The sequence below is a fragment of the Peromyscus leucopus genome, chromosome 2 (assembly GCF_004664715.2).
Source record: "Peromyscus leucopus breed LL Stock chromosome 2, UCI_PerLeu_2.1, whole genome shotgun sequence".
Taxonomy (NCBI): Eukaryota; Metazoa; Chordata; class Mammalia; order Rodentia; family Cricetidae; genus Peromyscus; species Peromyscus leucopus.
In genome coordinates, this window is record NC_051064.1 from 28690634 (window position 1) to 28706110 (window position 15477).

The 15477-nt window shown below is 39.9% G+C and overlaps 1 protein-coding gene across 1 annotated transcript; it reads left to right on the forward strand.

Moving 5' to 3' along the window:
- Nucleotides 1–347: 347 nt before the first annotated feature.
- LOC114709696 (7,8-dihydro-8-oxoguanine triphosphatase-like) lies at nt 348–850 on the forward strand. Its single transcript, XM_037202288.1, has one exon. It carries the CDS (start codon nt 383–385, stop codon nt 848–850), a length of 468 nt encoding a protein of 155 aa, XP_037058183.1. The 5' UTR covers nt 348–382.
- The last annotated feature ends 14627 nt before the right edge of the window (nt 851–15477 follow it).

Consider the following 15477-nt stretch of genomic DNA (forward strand, 5'->3'; position numbering starts at 1 on the left):
CTCTGTGTAGCTTTGCGCCTTTCCTGGAACTCACTTGGTAGCCCAGGCTGGCCTGGAACTCACAGAGATCTGCCTGCCTCTGCCTCCCGAGTGCTGGGATTAAAGGCGTGCGCCACCACCGCCCGGCTAACTTTTTTATATTACTTCAGCTCACCAATAAAGAAAAAAGAGTAACTGAGTAGTAAATTAAAAAATCAAATCCAGCCACTGTTTTCTCAAAAAACAAACAAACAAAAAAGCAGCAATAACAACAACAAAAACAACACCTCACTGGTAAAGGCATTCACACACTTAAAGTCCCTAAAGGAAAGCAGTCTGTTAAGCTAATAGAAGCTAAATATCCCGGGAAGCTGTGGCTGGGGCGCGAAGGACCCAGGAGACCATGAGTACCTCCAGGCTCTACACCCTGGTGCTGGTGCTGCAGCCTCAGCGAGTTCTCCTGGGCATGAAGAAGAGGGGCTTTGGTGCTGGCCACTGGAATGGCTTCGGGGGCAAAGTGCAGGAAGATGAGACCATTGAGGATGGGGCTAAGAGGGAGCTGGAGGAAGAGAGTGGTCTAACCGTGGATACCCTGCACAAGGTGGGCCACATCTCATTTGAGTTTGTGGGGTTCCCTGAGTTGATGGACATGCATATCTTTTCTACTGACCACGTACATGGGACACCCACAGAGAGTGACGAAATGTGCCCTCAGTGGTTCCAACTGGACCAGATCCCCTTTGCTGACATGTGGCCTGATGACAGCTACTGGTTCCCACTCCTGCTTCAGAAGAAGTTCTGTGGGTACTTCAAGTTCCAGGATCACGACACCATCCTCAACTACACCTTGCGAGAGGTGGATGAATTCTAACACAGGGGTCTGGCCAGTTCTGGCTTCAGTCAGGTGGCTGCACAGCCACAAGCTGTCAGTCCAAGGGCACCAAAAAAAAAAAAAAAAAAAGGACTGGGATTTTCTGTTTGCAAGGTGTTGAGGTTGGGATGTGAAATGTCACTGGTAGACTAATGCTTGAATACTTCATCTCTACCTACTGGTCTTGTTTTGGAAGACCTTGTGGCACCTTTAGGAGGCAGAGTACTGGGGTTCAGAGAGATGTGGGATGGACCTTAAGGTTTTATAGGTAGGTATAGAATATTATTTTAAGATGTGTTACATTTGTTTATGCTATGGAACATATATTTTAGTGATGCAAAGATGTGTTGCATTCTTTTATCTTGCATTTGTTTAACCCTGTGAAGCTGTGTTACTTTGCCTATCTAAAACACCTGATTGGTCAAATAAAGAGCTGAACGGCCAATAGCAAGACAGGAGAAAGGATAGGTGGGGCTGGCAGGCAGAAAAGCTGGCTAGAAACAAGCCAAGCTAAGGCTGGGCATTTATAAGGAATAAAAAAAAAAAAAAAAAAGAAGCTAAATATAACCTGGCAGAGCCATTATGCTATTCGATTCAAAATTAGAAATGATAAGGAAGGTAACAATTCATAAAGATGATATAACAGTTGTCCATATATGTGCATCAATGCTGGAGCTTCAAACTTCCTAAAGCAAACACCATAGGACACAAGGGGCGGAAAGGATCCGATAAAATAGTAGTAGGCGACATTTAAACTTTACTCTCAACTCTAAATAGGTCATCCCAACTAAAAGGAGCTTCAGAGTTAAGTTGAACCATAAGTTGAACACACTTAATAGACATACACAAAACATCCCACCTGACGGATAGAACATGCATCGTCTTCTCATCAGCCCATGGAACCGTCTCTATAATAGACCTCATTCTAGGCTACAGAGCAAGTCTTATCAAATACAAGTGCAAATTAATTCCTTATATCTACCAGATCATAGGACAGTAAAACTAGAAACCAGAAACTCCACAAGACTCAACAGTGTGTTGTAGAATGACTAGTAGGTAACTGAAGAATTCAGAGAGAAATCTTTAATTCTTATAACCAAATTGAAATGAAAGTGCACTTCTAAGACACAGATAAGGCGGTTCTAATAATAAAGTTTATAGCTATGGATGCTTAAATTAAAAGCTCAGAAAAATATCAAATAAACAACCTAACAATGTACTTGAAGGCCCTGGAAAAACAAGAACAAGCCCCACTCAAAGGAACTAGAAGACAAAAGGGGTTATAAATCGAAATAGAAATTGATGTAGTGGAGAATAAAGAGATGACATATAGGATAGACTGGAGAGTTTTTTCTCTGAAAAAAATAAATGAGGTGGATCTACCTTAGCCAGACTAACCAAAAGGAAGTTAGAAAAGATACAAACTAAAAAACTTAGAGACAAAAAATGGAGGTTACCAGAGATTCCAGTGAAATACAAAGAATAATTTAGGAGAAAGTTTGTAGATTTATACTACTAAAAACTGGAAAATCCAGAAGAAACTGATAAATTTCTAGATACATATAACTTCAAAATTTAAATCCAGAAAGAACTAAATAAATTAAATATTTGTAACAACCAATGAGACTGAAACAGACAAGCACTCCTCCATCCAAAAAGTGCCAGTCCTGGGGTGACTTACTGACCAATCCTATCAAATATTTAATGAAGAGCTTAAACCAATGTGCCTTAAAATGTTCCAGAAGATAGAAAAGGAAAGAGCACTGCCAAGCTCATTCTACCAATTAGCATTACTCTAACACCAAAAGCAGATGGCAGGATCCTATACTTAAAAGATCCTAAAGGTCCCACTAGGGGAGCTGAAGAGATGGCTCAGAAGTCCTGGTGCTTCCTGCTTCAGTTCCCTTCACCCATGTCAGGCATCTCACAGCTGCCTGTGCTCTGGGAGATCTGACCCCTTCTTCTGGCATCTTTGGATGTCTGCACACATATGACATATGTACACACACACACACACACACACACACACACACACACACACAAATAAAATATAATTTTTTTAAAGATTCCACTAGAACATTTTTAAACTTATAGTTTAGGGAAAATAACAGGATATCAAATTAACTGATAAAAGTCAATAACTTTCCTATATACCAATAAATTCACCAGGAAAGAAATGAGGGAAAATTCCTATTCACAATGGTGTTGTTTGTTTTTGCTCTTTCTTTTTGGCTCTTTACTCTTTTGGGGGCTCACCTCAAAGCCACCCAGCTCTCAAATAAATCACACACAGAGGCTTACTCTTAATTATAAATGCCTGGCCTTAGTTTGGCTTGTTTCTTGCCAGCTTTTCTTAACTTTAAATTATCCTGTCTACCTTTTGCCTCTGGACTTTTACCTTTCTCTTCTGTAAACTTTACTCCTACTCCGTGGCTGGCTGGGTGGCTGGGTGGCTGGCCCCTGCCTTCTTCCTCTCCTTATTCTCTTGCTCCTTCTTTTCTTCCTCCCATAATTCTCCTTCTATTTATTCTCTCTGCCTGCCAGCCCCACCTATCCTTTCTCCTGCCTGGCTATTGGCCATTCAGTTCTTTATTAGACCATCAGTGTTATAGACAGGCACAGTAATACAGCTTCACAGAGTTAAACAAATGCAAGATAAAAGAATGCAACACATCTTTGCATCATTAAACAAATATTCCAGAGCATAAACAAATGTAACACATCTTAAAATAATAATCTATATCACAGTACCTTCCCCAAAGTGAAATATCTAAGAATAAGGCCACCCAAGGAAATAGAACACCTCTATAATGAAAACTCTAAGACACTGAAGAAATCAATTGACAAAGGCACTAAAACATAGCTAAAATCCCTCATGCTCATGGTATGGCAGAATCAACATTCAAACTGGCAACATCACCTAAAGTGAGGGACCTTTGGTACATGAGATCTCCACCACGTAGCTCAGTATTCCTTTGCCAGTTTTGCAAACCCAAAGACTCACTCCAGGTGTGACTAACTGATGAATTGACAAATCCTTGTATTTTTCAGTGGCAGGTCTCCAATTTTTATCTCTTGGATCTGCTTCACAACTTTTTTTTATAAATTGATCAAAAATTTCCATTGGGGCAAGAGAAATGGGCTCACAGAACCGAAGTTTGGTTTCCAGCACCCACATTAGGCATTTCACAGCAATCTGTAACTCCAGCTCCAAGGGAACTAATGTCTCTGGCCTCCCCAGGTACTGAACTCATGTGCATACACCTACAGAAACACATGTATACATGCTTTAACATAAAAGTAAATCTTTGAAAAAAGGTTTTCTCCTGCCACAAATACCCTTGTGCTGTTACAGCAATCCTGGCTATATTAATCAGGCTTCTCTAGGGGAACAGAACTGAGAAAATGAATCTTTATATATATATAGAAGGAGAATTACAGACTGGTATATCAAATCCAATAATGGCTGACTATGAATGGAAAGCCCAATAATTCAGTAGTAGTTCAGTCCACAAGGTTGAATGTGTCAGCTAGTCTTCAGTGTATACTGGAATTCTGAACAAGTAGGTTCTAATGCCAGTGAAGGAATGGACTTGCCAGCCAGAGTGAGGAAAAGCAGGCAGAGAAGAAAACTTCCTTCTTCTATGTCCGTTACCTAGGTTGTGAGCAGAAGCTGTGGCCCAGATCTTCCTACCTTAAAAGATCTGAAATAAAGGTGGATCTTCCACCTTAAAAGATCTAAATTAAAGATGGATCTCCCCATTTCAAATGACTTCATTAAGAAAAAGAATCTCTCACAGGTGTACCAGCTGCTTGGGTTTTAATTCCAGATGTAGCCTCGTTGACAATGAAGAATAGCCATCACACTGGCTTTCTGAGGAAGCTGGCCTCATGCGCACACTTTGCAGCAACTTCTGTGTGATAACCTGTGTGTAATAAATGGAGATTTGCCCCTGAGTTGCAAAGTAGCAGTTTGAATTGCTTTAGTTGACCTTATGAGGATCTTCATGCCAGCAGGCACAGTGAAGGAGACCTTGGACACATTGTGGTGTTGAAGGCATCACAGCCTTGATGTAAATTTCCCTCAATGCTGTGGGACAAGGGTTAAGGATCAAAGCATTACGTCAGGCCAAAGCTGGAGCCAGCTTTCAACAGCTGTTTTATGCTCCTCTCCCCAGGGGTTCACTTCTGATCAAACCAAAGGATTCACCTGGAAGCTGGATATGTTTATCAGTCATGGATTCATTGAAGCCTCCACAATACTTGAGGCACAGCCAGCAAGTGCAAATGTCGAGCAGGACTCAGAGAAGAACCTACCTTTGTGGGTAGGATCCTGGATCTGTATGCAGGTCTTCTGGAAGAACAGCAAGTGCTCTTAACCACTGAGCCATCTCTTTAGTACTTAAATGCTTTCTTGGTGCCACAGAAGTCTGAAAGCCCTGCTATGGCAATTGAGTAGTTGCAATACAACCCTCTGGGAAAATTCAGTCATTGCTATGCATTCCAGAAAGGACTGGTGATTAAAAAAAAAAAAAAAACTTCAAAATGATTGTTCCTGATGACTGCTTTCCATAGTCATCTGCAGCCCAAATCCCACCCTCATGGGTTTTTATGGCACTTGAAAGGGTTGCTCCAGTTCTCATTCCATCAGTTGTAAGAACTACTTGGGATATTTTTTTTTCTTAGATTAAAATATAATTACATTTTACCTTTCCATTTTCTCTCTTCGAATCCTCCATTATACCCCTCTCTGCTCTCCTTCAAAGTCATGGCCTCTTCTTTCACTGTCATTGCATGCATATATGCATATGTATTTACATATATATTCCAAAATATAACCTGCTCAGTCAATACAACATTACTTATATGTTTCAGGGCTGACCATTTGGTATTGGGTAACCAATTGGCGTGTTCTTCTGTCTGGGGAAGACTCTCTTGCTCCCAACTTTCCTTAGTTGCCTGTAGTTCTTTGTGTAGGGTTGAGTCCCCTGGGCTTTTCCCCATTCACTTTGGCATGTCCACTGCTGTCATCCTTGTTCAGCTCATGTTTAGGCAGCCATGTTGGTGAGACTTTATGGGTATAGCTTCTATTACTAGGTGACACAGTCTCACAGCAAACTCCTTGATCCTCTGACTCTTATAATGTTCCACAATGTTACCGGAGCCTTAGGTGGGGGTCGGGGTGGAGACGTGTCCATTGGGATTGGGCTTCACAACTCCACATTTTGATTGGTTAGTGGTCTCTGTCTGTTGCAAAGAGAAGTTTTCACTTATCTGTGGGCATAAGGACAAATGTTTATAGATTATTGTTAATGATTATCCTGGTTTGGTTAATTAGTGGTTATAGATTCTCTTCCAATAACCACAATCTTACTATCACCGAGTAATTAGCTAAGCTTCCAATACCAAACATGACCTTATGGAGCAGGTCTTGAGTTCAGTTAGAGAGCTCTTGGCTACTGCCAAGGTATGCATGTCACCGCTGCACTCTTAGGGCTATTGTGCCATTATGGTAGCTGATGTGGTTCATAGGCATCAGTGCTGAACTGTTGGTTGCTTCCCTCATTTGGAAGCTTTCATGGTGTCTTCTAGTACCATGAAAGCTAATTGAGGCTTATCTTGACTTGGTGCATAGGTGACATTTTGACGTTGCCCTTGGAGCACCCTTTCTTTGGAGGATTCATAATTACAATATGTGCATGCTCTGCCAGTGTTACTGGTGTCCCCAGGTTACGGAGTTACTCTGTTCCTCCTTCACTCCTGCTTCTGTTTTACTCGATGATTGCTTATAAACCTCACCTTGTAGTAATCTTGAACTAGCAGCTGTAGTTTCTTCCACGGTGGCTTGTTGTCTCTGCTAATGTCAGGGATGAACTCACAATTGCCCTTCTTGACTAACAGTTCTGAGGCCTGGGCTTTTCTGCTGATAGTGTGTGTGACATTCTTCTTGCCTCTTCTTTATGACTGAAATAGGCCTCATTTCCCACAACACCTGCTTCAAACATGGCTGGATATTTTTGTCCTGTAAGAGCTATACATGGAAGTCTACAGTCAGGTTGGCAAGTTGGAAGCTGTATCTTGACTTCACCACATTCAAGAAAGAAAGAACTCTTTCTGTATCTCATCATGTCTCTTGTTTTCAGACAGGGGATTTTTGCCTTCTGTAGCTACCTGCTACCTTCCAGCAGCAGTTCCTGTGAGAGTTTGACTTCCCTGTGCTAATTCTTATTCCTCAGCACATCATGAGCTTTAGTTCCAATTTTTTCTCTGATGTTGTTAGCATCTCCTGTAATCTAAGCATTCATTAGGGCAGCATGGCGTTTGCTGATCAGAATGGCAGGACTTGTGAGCACAGCATCTAAATGGGGGAACTTCTCATGGTTTCTCCATTCAATTAGTTGGCACAGACCCTCACCCTAAAAGCACAGGACACCTTAGTCCTGGTGCGGACAGTCCAGAGCAACTTAACTTCTTCAGCTGCCAAATAACCCCGTCTTTGCAAATCACAGTTAAATAAATGCTTTTGCTTTTGAAGTGCAGAGGCCTCGTCCTTGGAATTGCACTGAGGCTTCTCACTGTGGGCCAGGACATTGCTCTTCCAAAGTCATCACTCTCTTCTTGGCAACCAACAGGACTTGCTTGCCCAGTGTCCTACTTTTCCCAAGTTCACCCACAACCTGTGGAGCCCATTCTCACTGTTAACACAGTTTGAAGCCAAAAGAATTATCTGAACAGTTACAGTCCCATGGGGAGGAAGATAAGTTTGGCTTGTGGTTCATGGGCAAGAGGCTCCACTGTGACAGAGAAGGTATGTGGCACAGTGCAGAAGCTCCTGTTATAGTACACAGGTGCCAGGAGGAAGGCCTGTCCTTTGGACAGCTCTTTCTCATCCTTAGGGTCCAGGTTTCAGTTGAAACTCGCTGAGGGAAGTATGGAGCTAACTGAAAGCTATAATAGCTAGCTACACAATCCACACCCTCATAAACTAACTCTGAGTCTTGTAACTCAGTCTGAAAAATGAAAATAGAAATAACAGAATCAACAAGTCTCTGTGACTGTTGAGTGTTTCCCTCTCTACTCAGTGACTGCAGACCAGAGACCATGGCATCAAAGAGAAAGTCAGGGAACACAGCATGATGGACCTACTGCAAGGCTCACTGGTTTCAAACAAACTTCTCAGATGATTTTCTCTTAAATGGTAAACTAATGAATGCAAGGATTGTTTTAAAGAGCATTGTGGTAGCAATATATACATATTTGAAGTACACTTATAATATTATGTACATGTATAAAGTACCTGCACAAGAACAACAGACATAATGACCTCAAATAGAAGAATGTATCATACTGAGGGGAGAATCCTAATAAGTAATATTAGTATTAAATGCCTACTGTGTATGTCTATTTACTCAATCTTCAAAATAGTCTATGGAGTAGGGACCATTATTCTAACTTTTCATAGTAAATTGAAGCATCGCCCAGAATGGCCCTAGGAAATTATATTTATAGTGATATATATAATTTATTTATATTACAGTTTTGATTCTTAAAGTTTAAATTCTGAACATGTGGTCCATGTTCCTCATGGCATCTGGGCCTCTCTCAGAGAAGAACCATGAGTGTCATTCTTAGGCATAGCCTAGTGAAGAAAAAGTGCTTTTCTCTGAGTTTGCATCATTTAAGGTGACTTCAAGTGTCAATAGACATCATATTGTACTTTTTGTAAACTTTAAGACAGGATGGAGGAACTAACCTGAAAAAAAATAGGCATTTTTTTCTCTTCATTCCAAATGTTTATTTTTCTAAAACAAGGTTTTTAACAAAACCTTTATTAACATTTTTAACAGAGGTTCAAATATCTACTGAGGTTTGTAATTTCTAAATTTAAATTGGGTAGATGGCTATAGTGTAGGGTAATGCCATCATTGCCCACTAGGTATGCAGACTGAAGAATTAATGGAGGGCCAAGTGCAAGGTGGATTCTTCTGTGTATTATATGCAGAAAAAAGTGAGACCTTCCATTGCTTTCCTGCAAAGATAAGCCTCTGCTGGTCACAAGGAGATGCCTTTATTATCTTGGATCTTGGCCTTCACATTCCTATTTTTTTTTAAATTATTTTTAGAGGTATTTATTTTGTATGTATGAGTGTCTTGCCTACATTGTGTTTATATACCATATGAGTGCCTGGTTTCCTCAGAGGACAGAGGAGAACATCAGATCCTGTGGGAATAGAGTTGGATATGGCTGCAAGTGCCCACATAGGTGCTGGGAATAGAACCTGGTTCTCTGGAAGAGCAGTCAGTGCTCTTAACCACTGAACTATCCGTGGCCTTCACATACTGGATGGTACTGGGCTCCACATCTAGCACAGTGGTCTTACTAGACAGGGTGAGGAAGACCTGCTCCCACTTGTTCTCTTAAGGAGAGAGAAGTGAGAAATATTTAGATAGAAAATAGAGGGAGAGAGACAGATAGAAACATGGGATAGCCTGGGGGGAGCTGGATCATAACCCACCAGCCCCCTCAGTCTCTTCTAAAGGACTTTTAAAGGAATGCCAAGGGGTGGAGCAAATGACCTCCACCTAGCACAGCCAAGTTCAGAACATTCCAAATACCTGGTTAAGCCATCCCCTAATGCAGCCCTGCTGTGTAAAGCAAGCTCAGCTCTCACTAGGAAACCTCTGTGGACCCCAACAGCAGGCTCAAACAGATGAATAGTTTTTGCAGTTTCTCCTTGTACTTAGGTGACACAGGAAGTTTAATTTATGTGAGATCAGAAACATAGAATAGAAAGAAACACTGGAGGTTAGTCCTACCTCCATGTTTTGCAAAATTGAGATCCTTTCCCATTTCCTAAGACATGTTAAGTGATGGGAAAAAGAACACCAGACTGTAAATATCCCTTAGAGCACTTGTATCTGTCCTCATAGACATGGCTGAGGGGTGAGCTTAAACAGCAGGGTGCGGCTGCGGGTGCTGCTCTAGGGATTGCTGTGGTCTGAATATGCTGGGTCCCTCTGAAGCTCTTACTGAATCTGCAGCAGTGATGACAACAAGTGAGTGGGGCCTACATAGACGAGCTCTCACTCTCAAGCGACTAAGTCAGTCCTGAGAAAGTGGGTTATAACACGGTGGACCCTTCATGTTTTGGCTCTGCAGAATACACCCACTTTTTGCATGCTTTCTACAATCTCAGAAAGCAACATGTGCTCTTCACCAAGAATCCAACAAATAACATCAGCATGTACTCGAACTTCCAGAACCTCAAACCAAAATAAATCACAACTGTTTACAAAGTATCCAGTCTTTGGAAATCTACTACAGTTGCAGAAAACAAAAAACAACAACAAAAAAAAAGACAGTATCCTCACTGTGGGATTGCAGTTAGAAAACACCCCCTTGACAGACACCACCTACACTGATTGGAGGAAGAGCTGAGTGGCTTGCCTCCTGGCTGGACAGCCACACTCTCCAGGTCCCTGGGCACATTCCTTGCCCCTTCCCAACCCATCACAGCACTAGCAGTTGGTCAGCAGGCCTGCCATCCCTAATTGCATCAGAGGTCCCCAGAGGCACAGACACCACCTGCACATATTGGAGGAAGAATCAATACCTGTACCTATAATTACCCCAACCCAGATGGGTAGATTGTGGTGTAAGAATACCTTCAACAGCATAAAGATTGACAGTAAGTCACAACCAGAACCTAGTGGTTCTACAACAACAAGACCTGAACATCTCAACATGATAAAGCAGAAGAAAATGACCTTAAAAATAACTTTGTGAAGACAATTGAGACCCTTAAAGAGGCAATGAAAATTCCCTTAAAGAAATGCAAGAAAAGACAAACAGAAAATTATAAGAAATCAATAAATCCCTTAAAGAAAGCCAAGAAAAAACAACCAAACAGGTGAAGGAAACAGTTCAAGGCTTAAAAATTGAAATAGGGGCAATAAAGAAGACACAAACTGAGGGAATTCCGGAAAGGGAAAATGAACAAGAACTACAGATGTAAGCATAACCAACAGAATACAAGACATGAAAGAGACTCTCCGGTGTTGAAGATAAGATCGAGGAACTAGATTCATCAGTCAATGAAAATGTTAAATCCAACAAATTCTGATCACAAAACATCCAGGAAATCTGGTACACCATGAAAAAACCAAATCTAAGAATAAAAGGGAAAGAAGAATTCCAGCTCAAAGGCACAGAAAATATTCAACAAAATCATAGAAAAAAAAAAAAACTTTCCCAAACTAAAGGACATGTCTATGAAGATATAAGAAGCTTACAGAACACCAGAAAGACTGGACCAAAAAAAAAAAAAGTTCCTTTGCCACTAAACATACAGAATAAAGAATATTAAGAACTGCAAAGGAAAAGGGCCAAGTAACATATAAAGGCAGACCAACCAGAATTACACCCAACTTCTCAATGGAGACTATGAGACTATGAAAGACAGAAGGTCCTGAACAGACATTCTGCAGACACTAAGAGACCACAGATGCCAGCTCAGACTACTATACCCAGCCAAACTTTCAATCACCATAGATGGAGAAAACAAGATATCCCATGACAATACCAGATTTAAACAAAACCTATCCACAAAATCAGCCCTATAAAAAGCACTAGAAGGAATGCTCCAACCCAAGGAAGTTAGCTGTACCCACAAAAACACAGGCAATAGATAATCTTGCACCAGCAAACCTCAAAGAAGGGAAACACACACACACACACACACACACACACAACAACAACAACAACAACAACAACAACAATAACAATAAAACCAAAAAATAACAGGAATTAAAAATCACTGTTTATTAATATATCTTAATATAAATGGACTCAATTCACCTATAAAAAGACACAGCCTAGCAGAATGGATACAAAAAACAGAATTCATCCTTCTGCTGCATACAAGAAATATACCTCAACTTCAAAGACAGACATTAGTTCAGAGTAAATGGTTTGGAAAAGATTTTCCAATCAAATGGACCTAAGAAACAAGCTGGTGTAGCTATTCTAATATTTAATAAAATAGACTTCAAACTAAAATAATCAAAAGATGGAGAAGGACATTTCATATTCATCACAGCAAAATCCATTAAGATGAAGTCTCAATTCTTAACATTTATACCCCCAAAACAAGGGTACCCGCATTTGTAAAAGAAACATTATTAAAGCTTAAGTCACACATTAAACTGCATACACTAATAATGGGAGACTTTGACACACCTCTTTCACCAATGGACAGATAGAAACTTGAGAGAGAAATAAGGGAACTAACAGATATTATGACTCAAATGGGCTTAACAGACATCTATATAACATTTCAACCAAAGCACAAAAGAAGATACCTTCTTTTCAGCACCTCAGGGAACTTTCTCTAAAACTGACCACATACTCAGTAACAAAGCAAATCTCAACAGATTAAAAAAAATTGGATAAATCCCCAGTATCTTATTGGATCACCATGGCTTAAAGTTAGAATTCAACAACAACACAAATTACAGAAACACTACAAACTCATAGAAAGTGAACAGTGCTCAACTGAATCACCACTGGATCAAAGAAGAAATAAAGAAAGAAAGCAAAGACTTTCTAGGATTCAATGAAAATGAATGCACAACATACCCAAACTTATGGGACACTATGAAAGCAGTGCTAAGAGGAAAATTCATAGCACTAAGTGCTCACATAAAGAAGTTGGAGAAATCTCACACCAATGACTTAACAACACACCTGAAAACACTAGAACAAAAAGAAGAAAAGTCACCCAGGAGGAGTAGACATCAGGAAATAATCAAATTGAGGGCTGAAATCAATAAAATAGAAACAAAGAAAACAATACAAATAATCAATGAAACAAAGACTTGGATTTCTGAGAAAAATCAACAAGATAGACAAACCCTTATCAAAACTAACCAAAAGGCAGATAGGGATATCCAAATTAACAAAATTAGAAATAAAAAGGGAGACATAACAACATACAACGAGGAAATCCAGAGAATCATTAGGTCATACTTTGAAAAGCTGTACAGCACAAAATTGGAAAATCTAAAAGAAATGTACAATTTTCTGGATAAGTACCACATACCAAAATTAAATCAAGACCAGATAAACAATTTAAATAGACATATAACCCCTAAGGAAATAGAAACAGTCATTAAAAGTCTGCTAACCAAAAAAAAAAAAAGTCCAGGGCTAAATGGTTTCAACACAGAATATTACCAGAAGTTCAAAGAAGAGCTAACTCCAATACTCTTCAAATTGTTCCACACAATAGAAACAGAAGGAATGCTGCCAAACTTTTTTTATGAGGTTACCGTTACCCTGATACCCAAACCACACAAAGACAAAACAAAGGAAGAGAATTACAGACCAATTTCCCTCATGAACACTGATACAAAAATACTCAATAAAATACTGGCAAACCAAATCCAAGAACACATCAGAAAAATCATCCACCATGATCAAGTAGGTTTCATCCCAGAGATGCAGGGATGGTTCAACATGCAAAATTCTTTCAATGTAATCCAACATATAAACAAATTGAAAAAAAAAAATGATCACCTCAGCAGATGCTGCATCCACCAGAAAGAGCCTCCCCCAGGGGGTGGGGGTGGAGGAGCACTGGTCGACCCCGCTTCTTAGGGATAGGGGGGAGAAGGAAGCACTTGCTCTTCCCTCTTTTTCCCACATGTGCTTCATTCCCCCTGGAAAGAGATATGGAAGGGAGGCTTTTCCCCAGCAGCCTTCAGCAAAACCCAACACCCCTTCATGATAAAGGTCTTGGAGAGATCAGGAATACAAGGAACATACCTAAACATAATAAAAGCAATATACAGCAAGCTGACAGCAGACATCAAACTAAATGGAGAGAAACTCAAAGTGATTCCACTAAAATCAGGAACAAGACAAGGCTGTCCATTCTTTCTATATCTATTCAATATAGTACTCGAAGTTCTAGCTAGAGCAACAAGAAAACAAAAGATCAAGGGGATACAAATTGGGAAAGAAGAAATCAAACTTTCGCTATTTGCAGATGCTAAGATAGCATATAAGTGACCTCCAAAATTCTACCAGGGAGTTCCTACAGATAATAAACACCTTCAGTAATGTGGTGGGATACAAGATTAATTAAAAAAAAAAATCAGTAGCCCTCCTATATACAAATGATAAATGGGCTGAGAAAGAAATCAGAGAAACATCATCATTTACAATAGCCACAAATAACATAAAATATCTTGGAGTAACTCTAACCAAACAAGTAAAAAACCTGTATGACAAGAACTTTAAGTATTTGAAGAAAAAACCTGAAGAAGATATCAGAAAATGGAAAGATCTCCCATGCTTTTGGATAGGTAGGATCAACAAAGTAAAAATGGCAATCTTACCAAAAGCAATTGGCAGATTCAATAAAATCCCCATCAAAATCCCAACACAATTCTTCATAGACCTTGAAAGAACAATACTCTTCATATAGAAAAACACACACACAAAAAAAAACAAAACAACAACAACAAAAACAGGATAACCAAAACAATCCTGCACAATAAAGCAACTTCTGGAGGCATCACTATCCCTGACGTCAAGCTCTACTATAGAGCTACAGTAATAAAAACAGCTTAGTATTGGCATAAAAACCGACATGTGAACCAATGGAATCAAATTGAAGACCCTAACATTAATCCACATACCTATGTACACCTGATTTTTGACAAAGGAGCCAAAATTGTACAATGGAAAAAAAAAAAAAAGCATCTTTAGCTAGGCAACAGAGGTACACGCCTTTAATCCCAGCACTCGGGAGGCAGAGCCAGGCAGATCTCTGTGAGTTTGAGGCCAGCCTGGTCTACAGAGCAAGATCCAGGACAAGCACCAAAACTACACAGAGAAGTCTTGTCTCGAAAAAAAAAAAAAAATCTTCAACAAATGATGCTGGCATAACTGTATGTTGACATATAGAAAAATGCAAATAGATCCATATCTATCACCATGCACAAAACTCAAGTCCAAGTGGATCAAAGACCTCAACATAAATCCAGTTACCTGGTATATCTTGGAAACTGATAGAAGAGAAAGTGGGAAGTAGCCTTAAACGCATTGGCACAGGAGACCACTTCCTAAATATAACACCAATAGCACAGACACTAAGAGCAACAATTGATAAATGGGACCTCCTGAAACTGAGAAGCTTTTGTAAGGCAAAAGACACAGTTAATAAGACAAAACAGCAGCCTACAGAATAGTAAAAGATCTTCATCAACCCCACATCTGACAGAGGTCTGATCTGCAAAATACATAAAGAACTCAAGAAACTAGACATCAAAATACCAATAATAACCAAAAATAACCCAATTAAAACATAGGGTACAGACCTAAACAGAGAATTCTTAACAAAAGAATCTCAAATGGTTGAAAAACATTTAAGGAATTGTTCAACATTCTTAGTCATCAGGGAAATGCAAATCAAAACAACTCTGAGATACCATCTTATACTTATCAGAATGGCTAAGATCAAAAACACTAATGACAGCTTATGTTGGAGAGGATATGGAGCGAGGGGAACATTCCTCTACTGCTGGTGGGAGTGCAAACTTATACAGACACTTTGAAAAGC